The sequence below is a fragment of the Acipenser ruthenus genome, chromosome 3 (genome assembly GCF_902713425.1).
Source record: "Acipenser ruthenus chromosome 3, fAciRut3.2 maternal haplotype, whole genome shotgun sequence".
NCBI classification, from domain to species: domain Eukaryota; kingdom Metazoa; phylum Chordata; class Actinopteri; order Acipenseriformes; family Acipenseridae; genus Acipenser; species Acipenser ruthenus.
In genome coordinates, this window is record NC_081191.1 from 11,150,746 (window position 1) to 11,169,828 (window position 19,083).

Genomic DNA, 19,083 nt, shown 5'->3' on the forward strand with positions numbered 1-19,083 from the left:
AGAAGCATACGTTTAGGACAGCTTGCACACTGATGCACATTGCTGTTCAACCTGAAAAGGATGAAATTCTCCTATAGTATGTGATTAATAGTCAGTGCATGGAATGTACCAAGGATTCTGCATCACAGCAGACACAGACTGCCATCTAGAGAGACATTCTGCACTGAACAGACTAGTTTGCTCTTTTTATAGGGCTTAGAATGAAACTCACCTGCTGCAAGCTTTGCTCGTCCTTACCTGTGGGTCAGCAGTGCAATATCCTAATGGTGCTACAGTAAACATTCTACGGTACTCTCTCTAAGTCATTCCTTTGTGGCTTCACATTAGCATGCAATGAATGCTTTTATGTGTAGCCATTAGTCACCTTATTATTTAATATGAAAACACGATAATCCATGTATTTAATTTGTTCACATCAAAATTGCTAACCAACCTAAAATGATGTAGCATTCCAAGATCTCTGGTTAAACTAAATAATTACTATCATCACTGAAGTTCACAGCAAATCTAAGCAGTAATAACAAGCACTGTTAGGTAGGGATGCAATGAACAAATAAATAGCAAATGACCAAGTCGTATCCCCTGGTATGGGCTTTCAGCATCCTGAAAAAGAAAAACCCAATGAGCTACATTCATTGTGTACATGTAAAAATGTATGTGTGGCATCCATTAAATGAATGTGCGTATGGACAGATAGACAGGTTCCTCCATGTATCCCCATATTCTGATACACTCTCCCTCTCTATCTCTCCCTCTCCCCCTCCCTCTCTCCCTCCCTATCTCCCACTCCCTCTCTCTCCCTCTGTCTCCCTATCTTTCCCTCTCTCTCCCTCTCTCTCCCTATCTTTCTCTCTCTCTCTCTCTCTCTCTCTCTCTCTATATATACAGACGTGCTCAAATTTGTTGGTACCCTTACAGCTCATTGAAATAATGCTTCATTCCTCCTGAAAAGTGATGAAATTAAAAGCTATTTTATCATGTATACTTGCATGCCTTTGGTATGTCATAGAATAAAGCAAAGAAGCTGTGAAAAGAGATGAATTATTGCTGATTCTACAAAGATATTCTAAAATGGCCTGGACACATTTGTTGGTACCCCTTAGAAAAGATAATAAATAATTGGATTATAGTGATATTTCAAACTAATTAGTTTCTTTAATTAGTATCACACATGTCTCCAATCTTGTAATCAGTCATTCAGCCTATTTAAATGGAGAAAAGTAGTCACTGTGCTGTTTGGTATCATTGTGTGCACCACACTGAACATGGACCAGAGAAAGCAAAGGAGAGAGTTGTCTGAGGAGATCAGAAAGAAAATAATAGACAAGCATGGTAAAGGTAAAGGCTACAAGACCATCTCCAAGCAGCTTGATGTTCCTGTGACAACAGTTGCAAATATTATTAAGAAGTTTAAGGTCCATGGAACTGTAGCCAACCTCCCTGGGCGCGGCCGCAAGAGAAAAATCGACCCCAGAGTGAACAGAAGGATAGTGCGAATGGTAGAAAAAGAACCAAGGATAACTGCCAAAGAGATACAAGCTGAACTCCAAGGTGAAGGTACGTCAGTTTCTGATCACACTATCCGTTGCTTTTTGAGTGAAAGTGGGCTCAATGGAAGAAGACCCAGGAGGACTCCACTTTTGAAAGAAAAACATAAAAAAGCCAGACTGGAATTTGCTAAAATGCATATTGACAAGCCACAATCCTTCTGGAAGAATGTCCTTTGGACAGATGAGTTAAAACTGGAGCTTTTTGGCAAGTCACATCAGCTCTATGTTCACAGACGAAAAAATGAAGCTTTCAAAGAAAAGAACACCATACCTACAGTGAAACATGGAGGAGGCTCGGTTATGTTTTGGGGCTGCTTTGCTGCGCCTGGCACAGGGTGCCTTGAATCTGTGCAGGGCACAATGAAATCTCAAAACTATCAAGGCATTCTGGAGCGAAACGTACTGCCCAGTGTCAGAAAGCTCTGTCTCAGTCGCAGGTCATGGGTCCTCCAACAGGATAATGACCCAAAACACACAGCTAAAAGCACCCAAGAATGGATAAGAACAAAACATTGGACTATTCTGAAGTGGCCTTCTATGAGTCCTGATCTGAATCCTATCGAACATCTATGGAAAGAGCTGAAACTTGCAGTCTGGAGAATGCACCCATCAAACCTGAGACAGCTGGAGCAGTTTGCTCAGGAAGAGTGGGCCAAACTACCTGTTAACAGGTGCAGAAGTCTCACTGAGAGCTACAGAAAACGTCTGATTGCAGTGATTGCCTCTAAAGGTTGTGCAACAAAATATTAGGTTAGCGGTCCCATCATTTTTGTCCATGCCATTTTCATTTGTTTTCTTATTTACAATATTATGTTGAATAAAAAATCAAAAGCAAAGTCTGATTTCTATTAAATATGGAATAAACAATGGTGGATGCCAATTACTTTTGTCAGTTTCAAGTTATTTCAGAGAAAATTGTGCATTCTTCGTTTTTTGTGGAGGGGTACCAACAAATTTGAGCACGTCTGTATATGCATGTCTTTGGTTAAACTCCATACCTCATTGTTACTGTTAATTTGCATGTGCAGCAGTGCTGTTAGAATATGTTTAATCCAGGAGGCGCCACACATTAAGTGGCTTATTCTCTTTACAAAGGAATTTCTACACATTTGCAGGTTTTGACTAGCATTTGAGAAATCAGAAAGCTATAATAAGAGACACTGATTTTGAAGTCCCAAAGAACATTATGCTCAAAAGAACTTTGAACTGTTAATTGTTTCTACAATACCACCGTTTTTGTATTGATAAATAAAGCGCAATGACTGCATTAAGAGAAATAAAAAAAAAAAAAAAAAAAAAAAAAAAAAAAAAAAACTGTTACTATGCAAAATAAAACAAAACAAATATTATTTTCAAATTCTGTACAGAAAATCTGCCTATTGCATAAATGCATCTCTATCATGCAATTATATTTTGCATCTTGTCAAGCCAATTAATACAACAATAAACAATGCATGGTCTAGTACAGCACAATGTAATTATACTGTAATGTGAAAGTGAAACAAAAAACTAATTAAAAAAAATCAGATCTTGGAAGATTTTTTTTGTTGTTGTTATTGTTGTTTACTTGAGGTTTTTAGTTTAATTTAAACAGAAATATAAGTACAAGTGTTTGATTGAACCTGCAAACTGTACATTTGTCATATAAAGCAGAGGAACAAAAAGCATGTGTAAACATTAAGTTAAACTTGATACAACCCTAAATAAGCATGAATCAGTCACTGGAGGTGTGTGTAGGACTGCAGGCCTTGTCTGCAGATACAGGGATGATTACTTCTTCGTGGTTTCCTTCAAAGGAAGGGAATTCTTTATGGTTGAGTTTGATACATGAACCAAACAACACAGGGTTGATAACTGGTTTGGGGGTTTACTGTGAACCATAATGTCTAGCTCGGGGAAAGGGAAGAAAGATGAATATGTTAAGGCAGACGCCTGAATGTTACGGGCGTCAGTAAGTCAGCCGGTTAGCTTTGAGGGTTTGCATAAACTATGCAACTGGTTATCGTTTAAGTGTTACTGGCACACTGATTTTTAGTTAATCTTCCTGGTAGGTTTGGAATTCATTCTTGAAGGCAAAGGAGCAAATCCTGAAGTGGTTAACTGTTCACTTACAGCTTGAATGACTTCCTAAATACCCCAAATACTAATAGTTGTTCCAAATTGGGCACAAGCTGCATAACATTGGGTTACCTAAGTGCTATCACACACCCAATAACATACAGTCATATACAATAATGTCTTCTCTGTCCAACAGGTGTGTAGACAATCGAGTATCTCAAGAGTTAAGTAAGCTGTTAGGGTATAACACAATCTATTTTAAATGGATGCAGTGTTTTAGAATAGTTATTTTATGACATGATTTGTGCTGTCTATACTGATATTACAATGCGGTAATGTTATATTAGGGCGACCATATTTTGTAAACCAAATCTGGGGACACTCAGTTATGGGAGCACAGCAAAGCAGCCAAGATTGAAGCAGCTTATATTTGAACAGCTGCACATATTCATTACAAATAGAAATACAAATATGCATATAACCTACAGAAACACACACACACTCTGCAATAATTGCAAAAAACATTTTAAAAATTCCCCAAACTAAACAAAACATGCAATATGCAAGAGCCTACATCTCCTGCTGCCTTCAAGTCAAAGCTAAGTAGCCAGGGTTACACATGGACATACTGGGAACTTTGGGATATGGATAACCAGGAGATTCCTGAAAATATAAAATCGAATTTTACTGACATCCTACTGTACAGTATGCTGTTATGGGTTTTCATGTCATGTCAATTTAGAGAAGGAAAAAAAAAGTATAAAAAAAATGTATTTGTATTTTGATGGATTTTTTCTTCAACACTGTTTAACAAATTTACATACGCAATAAGCAAGAACACTTATTAATGCCCATAGCACTGGCATTCATGAAAAATGGGACAACGATCTAAAAACAGGATATTAAACTTAAATATTGTACTATATATTATAATAAAGGTTTGGACTTACTCCCTCGCCATCCTCGTATAATCCTCATGCAGCTGTTTTTTTTTATTTTCATGCCATGCAGCTGGCCTATCTAAACCGAGCACGTTTTTTTTGTTTTTTTTTCAGACAAAAATACAATCTAAAAAATGTAATCTAAATAATGTCCTCTTAAGTCTAGTACTTCACACTCGCTCCAGTGTGTACTGAAGCTGGATTTACTGGTAGGTGAAACAAGAGCGGGTCAGCTCAACAAACTAGACCGATAGGCTACAGTCAGTAAAATGTCAGTGATTATACAAAGAAACTGAGTGGCAGGAATTTCTGTCAAGGTTGGATCGTCAACTAAACTCAAAACCTGATTGGTTACTACGAATGTCAGTGATGAATCAAGAAAGCGGTTGGATGTAATTTAATGATAGAAACATGGATATTTCTCTCTAACGTATTTACATTACATTAGACCAATGCGAGAAATTAATAGTAAGTTTATTCAGGGACGAGCTTTGTGAACCGGGGACACAGTACCTCATCCGGGGACTGTCCCCGGAAAACGGGGACGTATGGTCACCCTGTGTTATATGGTTAGCGGGCCAGCTGTAACTAATGCTAAACTGCATGCTAAATGTTGTGTGTAACAAGAAACTGTATCTAAATATACTTGCTGTTTTATATGTAGAATAAGATCAATTGGTCTGAGAGGTTACCACATATTTTAGCTACATTTTGTATGCATTAGAACAAGTAAGAGCTAATACATTATATATATCTATACATCATCACCGCAGCAACTTTATAACTGTAGCTTCTATTCTAATCCCCTGGTCTCAATCTTAAAATACAAGACCTAGCTATTTTCTGCCATAACCTTGAGTTTGATCCACCCTACAAATACCACAATCCGTTTTCTTTTTGGTGGAAACAGGCCAGACCTCTGTCTCCAAGGCTAAAGGGCAGAGACAGAGAATCATGTCTGAGCAAGCAGCTCCGCCCTTCTATCTGTGTGGGTTTGAACCTCTGACAAGAAATCAGCTCTCCTTCCTTCCTCTTCACACTGGACACAGTTCACTGCTGGTAGCCAAGCAAAAAGCATCTACATATAAACACATAATCACACAACCAGTATCTCCTCCTGCATCAACAACATAAACCCTTCCTTTGGTTTATAGGAATTAGAGCCACACATTAATGATGTATTTATCACAGTCGTTTCTATATCAAACGCAGACACATTTGAATATGCTGATCAAATCCATCTTGGACATGCACAAAAAGCATAAAATGTGAGAATTCAAATAAAACCCTGACTTAATTTAATCAAAATAAGTAATTTACTGAAAATTGACTTATACTGAGGAGGTGCCATTCTAACAAAGAAAAATATATTGCACAGTTTTCAAATTTGCTGGCGAAGTTCATTAATGCAAGTTAAAACAATATAAACTTTTTAAATTCTGAAACATTTCTTTCAATATATGGCATAACTAAGAACTATTTTAATTCAAATGAAGGCTGCATCATCTGACAAATTGCATTAAACTATATTCTTTCTCTTCCTTCAATTGTTAACTGTTCCCTGTCACATCCAGGCTTTCCCACCTAGTCATTTTCGCTTGGAATGAGGGTGTTATAAAATTCTAACCTTTCAAACTGTAACATCAGATTCAGTACAAACGTCTTTGACTGGATCCACCTCAGCATATACATAGTATTTGTTTCCAAATAAAAAAACGACATAGCTTATTCCAGTTTGAATATATGATAGTGGTTGATACCTCATGTTTACGTTTTCACTACTGTTCGGTAAGTTCTATGATTCTGTATTGAATGTGGTATCTAAACAAATTACAGCGAAGTGCTCCAGAGCAAAGGGGCAGTGAAAAAATCAGATTTTTTATTGTTACAAATGTAATGAGGCAAGCCAGAGTTTTCAAGTTTTTAGTAACCAGGGTATTTCAATGTGTCTTTCATTTAAGATATTGTCTTCGAAATATCTGCCTTGTGGCATTTTTTAGATTAAATGAACGAGCTCAGCATTTTCAAACATCTTGTAAAGTCTGGCTTTTGCTGCCTCTGCCCTATATTTAAAGTAGTGTTGACAGTACTAATTGCAAATGACCCTGTTCTTAACTAATCCTTAAACATTTTTAATATAGCTGCAAACAACGTGCACAGGCTACAGACTTTTTTGGACTGCAAAGTTCTGTACTCATTATTTTGTATATATTTAAAACCTTTACAATGTGTCTTACCTTTGTGGTCCACAATTTGACTGTCCAGTCAAATGATGAAGTGACAAAAAGATGGGAGAAGTCAATGGGGCCGACTGCCATATGACAACTGATGCCAGTAACAGGACCCTGGTGACCTTCAAACATCTCACCAATACCAGCCTTACTAAAAAAAATTTAAAAAAAATAAAGAATGATGTTACAAATGTGCGCAGTGTAAATAAAATGGACTGGCCTGTGCATGCCAGATTAAACCCCCATGTGTTAACTAGACCTGGGGCTTCTTTCTATACAGTACAATGTCAGTAGCAGAATATATGACAGAAGTAGCATTTCAAACAAAATAAATACTAAGTGGGGTTTTAAATCACTTTGTCTCAGATATGAATAATTATTACACAAAAGCGATTCCAAGAATACATGTTTTCATTCTGTTACGTGTTAATGTATTTTCATATATTGGGGAATGGGAAGAGTTTTAGCTGTTATGCAGCACATTTTTATTTTATTAAAGAATATGCACGACTCATGATATAATTTGTTTTACATTTATTTTCGAATATCAAAGCATTGGGGATATTTCTTTTTATGAAAACAAATTTGCCTACTCCTAAATTGAAACAAAATACACAGTTTCCAGTAAAAGATAAAAAAACAGCTTTGTTTATACATTTTTGTATTATCTTAATTGTTACTGACTCATGTGAGCCATGCAGGAAACCTAATAGCAGAGCAAAGGGGTGGAGGCCACAACATTCCCTACTTGATCTGCTTACCGATTGCTATTAATACTTTTTTTGGTTGGATTTTACTTTGTAATTCTCCTCTCTAGTATAGCGTCATTATTTTTTTTTTACTTAAGCGTGCATGTTAGAAATGGTGAATTGTAATTTACTTTACCAAAGCAACATTACATGACCTTGCTAAACGTTACTTTAATGTGCCAAACAATCATTGATAGAATCCCCTTGTTACTGTTTAAAGAGGTGCAATGCACAACAGGGACAATGGGACATGGTAACTAACTGATGTCTCCATGGTGATTTTTAAACAGGATCTTCTCCAGTCAGCAGGCCCTCACTTACAGCTAAGCCCATTTGTTTTTTGTTTTTATTTTATTTTCTTTTTCCCGGGAATTTATCAGTGTTTATTACAACAACAAAAAATGGGTGAAAGTCGGTGCAATAAAATGACTCATGATTTCTGGGTAAATATCAGGGTTTATTTTGGTGAACAGAAGGAAAAAAAGGAGATGCTTTGACAAATGGAAACTTGCTAGAACTGAAAAATAACTCAAAACAGTTTATGTCACCTCTTGAGTTTAAGAAAAACAATATATCTCTAATCCCCAATAAAAACGTTTTGCATTTTAGACAGATTTACCTGCCAGGTGCTTGATTTTGTCTGGGCTTTAGTAAAGTTTCCAGAACTCCTGCGAAGCACAGGCTCGCAGCAGTTTTCTTAAAGTGTATTTTCCAATGCTCCTGCAGTCTTGGATGTAGCCACATTTCGAAAATACTCTCTCCACATCATCTGAGCCAGGTGGAACACTGAGGGTGCGAGAAGCAGCACAGCTCAACATTGGAAAGTCGGTGCGGTGGATTTTCGGGAATTCATGAGGAGTCAATGCGTGGTTGTCTGAGGAAGGCATTGCCATGTACGCTTGAAATTCACTTTCTAGATTAGCACTTTCTTCGTTAGGTGCCACAAAGGGGGAGATTATACGAGCATACTCTATGCATTTATCAGTTGAGGCCACACTTTTGCGATGAGGGTCAAACAGCATAATTACTTTCCAGAATGATGATTTGTTGTGAAAAGCTTCAGGGGACATATTGCGAGTGACATTAGCTTCTCACTTCTTTGACAGCGCTTTGTGAAAACTTTTGAAAGCATTTGCAAGTATGTCCTGCTCACTGACTGGCAACATGGACATGAAAAGATTGTTTTTTTTTTCTGGAATCTCCCCAGATGTGCTTTTGTGAGAAAGTTCTGCAGAGATATTGTTAACCAGAATGCCATACACCTCCGTATTAGAGAATTTTCCTCTTGAACAGGATTCCAGTTTCTTCTGTGCTTTGTGCAATGGCTGAAGTGTTTAAATCGGGAATTCAAGGTTTGTACGGAGGCTTTGCCTAGTTTCTTGCGTAGCTGCTTGAGTTTTGAGCTTTTCCACTGTTGAACTCTTTGTTATCCAAAAAACGCATTAAAACACCCAATGCCTTCTGAACACTCTGTGCAGCCAAATACAGACTAAAGCATCTAGTCGGTACAATGGCAATTGGAAGACTGAATTCAAATGCAATCTCTTCGCAGACATCATAGAAGAGTTTTTTTGTTTTACAGGAATGCTTGAAAACTGCACCAACACCAATTACGAACTTCTATAAACAGCCATTTTTGGAATACCTGTTGCATGAGAGACAGCCACGGGCAGGTGAGCTGGGCAAGACAAACTAATCAATTCAGGTTTTTCATAAGAACATAAAAACATAAGAAAGTTTACAAACAAGAGGAGGCCATTTGGCCCATCTTGCTCGTTTGGTTGTTAGTAAACTATTGATCCCAGAATCTCATTAAGCAGCTTCTTGAAGGATCCCAGGGTGTCAGCTTCAACAACATTACTGTTCATTGAGCTTTATGTCCTGTGTGAGGAGCTGAGTCGTAATTCACTGCTGCCACATCCCTCCAGGTAAGTGAATATTAATTTAAAATCTTACTGACGCACGCTGCAACTGTTTTACTATTTGCTGATGTTACAAACTCCAAATCAGCCACAATGAGCGCAGGCTTCTCCACAACATCAAAAAATGAAAACAAAATCACCAGGGTAGGGCAGTCGAGAACATGCGATTCGTCAAAAATCAAAGAACTAACCACATTTCTAGTCAACCGCTCTTTAATTTTGTTGGTAAGGGCAACATCATTCTTCCCCAAATATTTCTTGGTCAGGTTGATTGAATTTGGCAAGGATTTTGCAGCTGGACAGAAGTTTCGTACAAACTCCCCTAAAGGACCGGCAGCAAGGCCTAGCAGCTGCCCTGAAAAACAAAGAGCACGGACAAATTCACTTCCTGCATCGTGCTGATCTTGACCTTTCTGCCGTGCCTGCATGAATGATGATTCCAATGCATGCTGATTTCTAATTTGGCCATCTTTTAGTCGTAAGTGTCGCTTGCTCTCCAGATGTTCTTAAATCCGGTCTGCATGAGTGTCAATTTTGATGCAACACCATTTGCAGGTCAAACACTCAGTACTCTGATATAGTTTTTCTTCTTCGTCCCATTTTATTTTAAAACCATTAACTGCTACTGCTGGTGTGATGAATTGAATTGTGTACGTGGTGTGTGTGAGATTCATCAGTACGCACAGATGCACACGCACCTCTGAGCGTGCTTGCTTGTATTATGTGTGTATATCTTCATCTGCACTGCCTTACTTCAACAAGCAGCTGTGCATATATGCGTAGACTCATTTATTATTAATATAACACATGTAATGCAATGTATTGCATTTCTATTTTTATGCACTTGATTGATACAAAATTCAGGTGAAAATCGGTAAAAATCGAATCATCGTTCTTGTAAAACCTGGGAATTTTTCGGTAAAAATCGGATTAAACCGAAAACGAAGGGGCTTGCTTACAGCTAACTACTAAGCTGATTCCAATTTGACTATATCTCGAATCCAAGGATCCTAGGTAGAACAAATTGGGTGAATAGCTGGGAATTGTGTGGTTCTCTCAGTCTGCAGTAACATAACCATCATACCTGCATTTATAAATATAAACAAAACAAGAAACGAATGGTCTTGTAATGGGAATCAGAACATTTACTGACTTTCTTTTTTATGTTTATCCTCAATGATCAACTGTTAATAATGAGAATATCTTTTGGCAATGTGTCTACGTTACTTTTGTTGTAAAGAAAACTACAAACTATGAAAATGTCACATTCAATAGTTTGGACCCTTACCTGCCATGACGACATGCCGTGTAAACTGTACCTTCCTCACTCCCAACCACATAGTTGTTAACATCTCCTGTTGGAAAGGCCATGCCTGTCACAGCCACAGGCTTGGACTTGTTGTACACCAGCTCCATGCTCTCCTGGTAACATCAGTCATTTTTAATGGTTAGTGTTTTATTGTATTATGGGCATCAAGCTAATTTATAAGATCAGGCCATAAACGGATAATGTTCACGGCCAATGTGGATTTCTTTCAACCCGCTTCAACTTTTTTTTTAAAAATCTAGACAAATATTCATCCTTCTCTGTGTCAATAGTGATGGCTTTTATCCTATTTTCTTGACATTTTGTCAAAGTTTTGAGCTTCCTTTTACCTTCACACTGTGTCTCTCACTGTATACTCTCTGTAAAGGTTAAAAAGATCACGGATGTAGATATTCTTACAGTATGACAATAAAAAGAACTGGATATATTTATAAAGAAATAAAACACACCGATTTGAATGCATATTTTACACCTGAGCAAAAATGTTCTACTCAATATGAAGCACATTTTTCTTCATGACATAAATTCCATTACCATGCACAGAGAGAACAATGCAGAGAAGAAATGGTGAATATAGTGAAGTAGTTTAAAGTGGTAATTGGAATAGATTTTTGTTATCAGAAATGTAATTTGATACAGGTTGTCTAAAACAAGACCCCACTGTTATGCTATTAACTACAGTGGCATACTGTGTTAAAGGAAATTGATTTGGACTGTCTGAAGGCATCTCAATTTGTACAGAAATCAAAACTCCATTTAAGATTTTGCTTGGAAAAAATAAAAAATAAAATCTACCTGCGGCTGGGAGAGCATATCCAAGTTCCATGAACACATTTTGCCATCTGTGGAGACTGTAATAAGATTGTTTGCGTTCTGAGTCCCGACCACATTTACGCAATACACTGGGTGCTTTGGAGACAAAAATACAGATAATATTAGTCTATTTAACAACCTATTTTAGACTTTTGGTTAACTTTGTGTTAACCACAATCAAACTTGCACTCAACTAAAGTTATGCTGTAAAGTTAACCTGCAACGTAGATAATGAGTAAATAGGTGTTATGGCCTGATAAAGTGAAGTGCAGAGTAGTTCTCCAATTGCTATCTCCAGATCTGATTTCTGTGTTGGAATTCAAAAGCTGTATAAAATGTATCTCATTGCAAAGAGAAATACATACACAAACAAACACAACACATACCACCTCATGTTATTCAGTTATGTTTTATACATTACTTTGACATAACCAATGCTTTAAAGTGACAGCAACATTCACGCTGGCCTCCTTTATTAGGTCCTGAATATGTTTTTTGTTCAGCGTGATAATGGACTAGTTATAATGTTTTCTAGTTTAATACTGAATACAGTATATCTGTTTTTTGTTGTCATTTGGTTTGTTTGTAAAACAATCAGTAAGTTGCCCTTGTATAATATACACCAAGGAAATGTGGACAAAACCATATGAATATTACCCATCTTTTCAGCATTGTATAACCAAATATAATGACATGACTAACAGAATATCAAAATGTCATTTTAGAATTTTACAGCAGCACACAATACCTAGGTTGCCTAGGACTACCACTGCACCTCAACCTCCCTACTTATCTCATACATTCATTCCATTTCTAGACGGGAATAATTACTGTCAGCAAATGGAGTTGTACTGTACATGAACAATATAAGTTATGCAATGCTGTTTTAATGCTTCACCGTCACAAAGGAAATACTTAAGGATGGCAGGTCATTATTATAGAATTTAGCATGTTTTTCACAGTTACATAAGTACTATTACAGTCATATACAAGTCAATCAGTTGCAGCATTCAACACCAAGGACTTTTATCATTTAAGAATACACCTTTGCTTCTCCTTACAGTGTGAGCAGCAGCAGACAGAGGCGTTCGCTGTACTGGGGTTCTTCTGTGACTGCGGTTATCCCACAGAACGATCTGCCCTGAGTATGTGCCACCAACAACCAGGTTTGGGTGAAATCGAGCAAAGCAGACTGACATCACAGAAGACTGAAAAAAAAAAACAGAAAAACATAATTATGTTTTTGAAAATCAGAGAGGTTGCAGGGTTGGGGTTTTGTACTGATTAACTGCCCAATCCTATACATATTATGTATTTGTAACTTTTGTCTCTTTTGTAACGTGTCTTTATTTTCAGACACTTTTTACAAACTATTTAAAAACAAAAGAAAAATACCAAACAGAGAAGAAAAAAATACTTCTTATGTATTTCTTTTCCCCTTTTTTCATTCTCAAAAACCTGGTGGTTTAAACATTTCGGGAAAACAACCAGAACTCGTTAAGCTTAATGAATTGGAAAAACATTGCAGAATTTAACCTTGAGTGATAAAAGTCTAGCAGCACCATGTCAGCTAAATAAATAAGAGAAAGATGTTTGATGGTCAATTCAAAAACACCCAAAACTGAATGACTGATTGTGACAGAGATCGAATGATTCTTGGTGTTAGATCTCCCTCTCGACCTGTGAGGGCACAGTGCAAGAGGAACAGAGTACCCTTAATTAAATGGCACAACAATTTATTCCGTAGGGTAGGTGGAAGTCGGTCATTTAGGAGAGGAACGGAGCTACGGTATCCAAACTCCATGACCCCGACGGTAAACGGTGTGGCATCCGAGGATTGGAGGAGCGGTTGCGCTCGTTAACTTAGGGGTCATGAGCGAGGATATAAATAGGGGGGTAGAGTACGTGATCTGTTCCTTTGCATATGGTTAAATCAAACAACCTAGAAGGAGCCCGTTTTTGTGTCCTAAAGAACCGTGAGTGTTTTGCGTGTCTGTGTATTAACACTGTGTGTCTTGTGTGTCGTTTTGTCACTAAAGAATACTAAGCACGATCCGGAGCTGCAGCCGCAGGCCAGCGAAAAACCCGGACCTCACCACTCAACTTTCCACTACAGGAACTGTCTTTTTCACCACTGGCACTAAAATCACGCACTGTCGAAATTGTGTCTGTGTTTTGTGTTTTGTGTGGGTGAAGGAACTGGACTTTGGGTTACGGGTCAAACCCGTGGGATTATAAATCAGAAGTGATACACGCCGCTGTACCACTTCCAACACTATTATTGTTTGCAGGTTTGCCTCAAGGCTCTGGACATTTAATAAACTGAATAAACACCCTTGCACCTGTAACGTTGTCTGTGTGATTAATCCGCTCTGCACTTTGCCACACGGATTAAATACCCAGAACAAGATATCTAAATGCTCTTAATATGTCAACTTTATTAGGCAAGAGTGTGGAAAACATTCTACTACAATGCTGAGTATCTATAGCAAATACAACGTGCTGCTGTAAACGTGTGTGGGTGGTCTTGGGTAGACTCGACATTAAATTAAAAAATACTTGTCAGGGAATTGTTTTAACATACCCGAGATTTGTGTTTTTACTGTAACAGTTATCATGCAAAGAAAAAAAAAAAACAACTATACCAGAATTCCACTTCTCCAAAATAGTTTGACAGGCTTCTACCGCATAGTGTGACATGAGATTTGTTTAGATGACCGATCAGGTTTTGAGTGACTGGCATCTGTGTGATTGCTGAATAATGTTAATGATCCAAAAAACATGTAGAAATCAAGACATTACAACTGGAGTCAACTATATTCCACACATTAGGCCCTTATGGAGATACATTTTACACATAGCACTACAAAACCATTACGATCAGGTGTCGTAACTTAGTCCAGCAGGTCTGAGCCTTTATCATCCAAAACAACAACAATGCCAAGGCTAAAAAACATTACCATGATTGTAAGCTTGTGGTTGGATAACAAATATATAGTAGTTTTCAGTGGATTACATTTTTTGGTGTTCTGTATCAATGAAAAAAAAAATTCAGTTCTTGAACTAACCGCATGCCCACATTATACAAGGTTTTCTTTGTGGTTAAAACGGTGTATTTTATGGATTGGATAACTTATAAAAAAAACTGTGAAACCTAATATTTTGTTGCTTGAAACATATTATACACATGTTTTATTTAAAATGGAAAGCAATCTTTGAGGGCTGGACTCAACAACAAAAAGTAGATTTCAAAAGTCTCTGATTTAAGACCATCCAGTTATTGTTTTTTTAGAAGTCTGGCACGGCTACATAAAGGCTAAACCAAGAGACAGACAAATGACTGCCTTTAAAAGAAAAATAATATAAAAAAGGTGGCACTTTCAGTGCTGTATCATTAAAACCAACCTGGTCTGCTGTAGGCTGTGGAAGAAACCCACAATAATTTTTGAAGCTGCAAATGATTTATAGTTTCTACCACTGCAAGAAAATGCAAGCAGGCAGGTCTCACTTCAATTTGTATTTAAATAGGATTGCTGTGCTAAACTGTTATCAATTTATTTATTTTCTATACCCAAGGTACTCCAATGAAATGTACTAAATATGGTGCCAAGCGGTAGCCATCAAGACCATTGGCTCTTGCTAGCCCCTGATCCTTTGCGCACCATAACCTGGTCTCATCCAAAACCTTATTCAGTAAGCTCAGTGACAACCTCTAATCTCCTTCCTTTGCTTAACCACGTCTGTACTTTTTGGCTGTTTTAATCCTTCTGTTGCTCACTTGGGGTCTTGGGGTACTTCTCCATCCTTGCTGTCAGAGACAGTATAGCAGGGATCTTACAGGTTAAGGTTGTTTAGTAACCTATCTCTGTTCCTCTGGAATCTACCACACTCTCTCCCTCTTCCTCCGCTAAGAACCTTGGAGTCACCCTGGACCCCTGCCTCTCTTATTCCCAGCACATCTCCACTCTGGCACGCACTTGCAGATTCTTCCTGAGCAACATCCGAAGAATCCGACCCTTCCTCACCAACTATGCTACCCAGCTCCTGGTCCAGGCCCTGGTACTCTCCCGCCTAGACTACTGCAACTCCCTCCTGGCTGGCCTCCCTGCGTCCGCCACCCGTCCGCTCCAGCTCATCCAGAACTCTGCTGCCCGCCTGGTGTTCTCTCTGCCTCACTTCGCCCACGCTACTCCACTACTCCGCTCACTCCACTGGCTCCCGATCACCGCTCGCATCCAGTTCAAGACTCTTGTACTAGCCTACAGATGCCTTGACCAGACTGCACCCAGCTACCTCCAGACCCTCATCTCTCCCTACACCCCAACTCGACCTCTCCGCTCCGCCTGCACTAGAAGACTGGCTCTACCTCCGCTACGCTCCCCTGCCTCCCGAGCCTGCTCCTTCTTCACCCTTGCTCCGCAGTGGTGGAACGACCTTCCTACAGATGTCAGGACTGCCCAGTCCCTGACCACATTCCGGCGCCTCCTTAAGACTCACCTCTTCAAACAGCACCTGTAGAACTCCTCTGTTGTATCCTGGGACACTATCACCCTTCATTTAAATGTGCTCTATTTTGCTCTTATCTGCCCCCTATTTTACTGCATTTAATCCTGTACTTCAGAATACTGTAATCTGCCAAGTGTTTAACCTGTAGTATTTTGTATTTAATCATATCCTGATGTAACTATCACTATTATCTGCTGTATTATTGAATTGTGGTTTGTCACACTTGAACAAAAATGATTGTATTTCTTGCTCTTATTGTATTACTTGTATTGTAACACTTGAATGTATTTGCTTGCGATTGTAAGTCGCCCTGGATAAGGGCGTCTGCTAAGAAATAAATAATAATAATAATAATAATAATAATGGAATGATGTTGTCCAGAGCTAGCCACCAGGCTCCTCTTTTTCCTTCTGCCATACTTCTCAGGCAATCAACTTCTTCCTCCACTGCAATTGTATTTTGACACTTTATAAGCAATTTTACTTGTGGTGGCACTCAATTAACAATGTTGTCCTAATTCTCAATGAAGGCCATTACAAGCCTTTCTATTCTTGTACTTCTCAGTCACTGACAATAGGCAGTTGCAGCTTCAATTTACTGAATAGGCCCAGGAAGTGTGGCTTTCAGAAATAAATGTGGATTTATGGGCTCCCCTCCACTGCAGTAATGTGGACTTCATATACTGTCAATTGTCACAGTAGTCTGGGCAGCATGACAAACTCAAGACACAACAGCTTGAGTTTACCTGGTGAATTGCTATCACTGAAGTTCCACAGCCATACGGCTTCTTGCAAACTTAATCCAGAAAGTAATATTGCACATTATCTTACCTTTCCTCTACTGCCCGCCAGGTTCCTGTACCTCTTGGGCATGAATATCTTCCAGTTTTCCACTATTATTTGTTTATTTAGCAGATACCTTTATCCAAGGCGACTTACAGAGACTAGGGTGTGTGAACTATGCATCAGCTGCAGAGTCACTTACAATTACGTCTCACCTGAAAGACGGAGCACAAGGAGGTTAAGTGACTTGCTCAGGGTCACACAATGAGTCAGTGGCTGAGGTGGGATTTGAACCGGGGACCTCCTGGTTACAAGCCCTTTTCTTTAACCACTGGACCACGTAATGTTCTAGTAGTCATTATGGTAAACTAACCTATACAACCCTTAGCACCATGATGAGTACTTCAAATACCAATGTGAAAGCACGGGCAAAATGAGCCACCAGTAGCAAACCAGCTTCCAAGCGTGCAATCCTATCATGTAGCCTTTGATTTGGAAGTGATTATCTTGAAGTCCATAAAAGTTATGCCAAATGCCCTCCAGAAGTATATCATGACATTGCCAGATGTTTAAAGGAGGCTCAAACAGAATGACTAACAGACACAGAGCAATGGGACTGTTATAAATGGTTTCTGGTATAACACAAGAACGGTGTCATATTATTATACAATTAAAATAGGAACAAATGCCTTTAAAGAATAATATTGCCTTAAAATGAGTATAAAATAATATTGCATATGCAAACTAATACCATTCCATGCTGCAGTGATTTACTCTAATAAAAAGGGATATTACTGTCAGTACAGTCATATTAACTTTTACATGTAATGGATGAACATCTGTTTTTTTAAACTGCTGAGACTGATGCCACAGATGATATTCCAACCAACATAATTTTATATGTCGACGTATTCCCCTAATTCTAATATATTCTGACTGAATTTTCAGTAGCGAATATGTAATATTTACTGGGGGTATGAAGCAATTTTATAGGTTACACATATCAATCAACTACATGAATGGATATTAAACAGAATAATATTATCCATTAATTTAGGCCAATACCATTCCCCCAACTAAAAATAATGCAAAGCTGTCTCTAAACAAACATAACATTATTAGAAGTAAGAACTATTTTGTTACAAATAATCCCACAGGCATTTTGGCACAATTCACTAATTCGATTTTGGCACAATTCACAAAAGGGCACTGTGACAGGGAGGACCCTTTTGCTGTCGCGTAACAGAAGATGCGTTGCTAGGCAACCAATTGAGCAGGTAGGCTCGCCTGGCGCTGAGCTGATCGGGAGGTCCTGATTGGCTGGGGGGGGGGGGGTCCCCTGGGAGCCTGCACGCAGCTCAAGAAGCGTCTGCGCTACAGCTCGAGGGGACTGCACCGCCATGCTACGCAGGACAACTACTAAGGAACCCTTCAACTACAAGACGGTGAAGGCTCTGCTCAGCCAGGACCACCGGAAAGACTTCAGGAGCAACAGCAGTAGGTTAGTTTAGGGGATGTTGATCCCAACCAGTATAGAGCGGGTTTCATGGTGTAGTAGGTTCCTGGAGCGGGACCTCTCTTTTAATGAGGCTAGTGCTCGCCTTGTGTAGCAAACTTATATTTGTAGCTTTGTTTTGTTTTGTTTATTAAATCTGACACTAGGGCTATCATTGCTGGTACCCTAGTGGCAGCACCTGTGTGTTTATTAAATCTGCGTGACTGTGCATCGTGTTAACACCCAATGCTTCAGTGACGACCCAATGCTTCAGTGACGACCCATGCAGGTAACATCCCCCTGTTAGGCTTGCTTCTGTGGCAGGTTATCATGTAATCAGAACTGGTACCTGCAACATAGGAACAAAACAGGATTTCTCTGCTTGTTTCAGGTTATAAGGTGCAGGGGTGTTCATTTGGAGAATACATGCACTTGGTAAGTTCAGCTGCTTTCTAATCCATTAAAGAAATGACACACTATAAAGTGCCAAAATCAAAACTACAACAGTTGAAGTTGAACTGCTGAATTTATCCTGAAATCTTGTGAATCACTACAATTTAACACAGGTGGAGACCACTTAACTTGGTGTGTGATTTTGAAGGCGATTGGTTACACCCGAGCTAATTTAGGATTGCTATTACCAACCAAGCTATTTCAGTTTTTATTTTTAATTAATTTTCTACAAATTTCTAGAATATTTTTTTCACTT

At 38.6% G+C, this 19,083-nt stretch overlaps 1 protein-coding gene across 5 annotated transcripts in view; it reads right to left on the bottom strand.

Moving 5' to 3' along the window:
• The window catches only part of LOC117394423 (cytoplasmic dynein 1 intermediate chain 1), a 102,782-nt gene that overhangs the window by 15,984 nt on the left and 67,715 nt on the right, over positions 1-19,083 (bottom strand). For all 5 annotated transcript variants that reach the window (XM_033992683.3, XM_033992679.3, XM_033992681.3 and 2 more), the window contains 4 exons: positions 12,653-12,799; positions 11,574-11,687; positions 10,740-10,873; positions 6,787-6,931 (listed from right to left, as the gene is read on the bottom strand). In XM_033992683.3, coding sequence (XP_033848574.1) covers positions 6,787-6,931; positions 10,740-10,873; positions 11,574-11,687; positions 12,653-12,799 — 540 coding nt within the window. The remainder of the gene's footprint in view (positions 1-6,786; positions 6,932-10,739; positions 10,874-11,573; positions 11,688-12,652; positions 12,800-19,083) is intronic.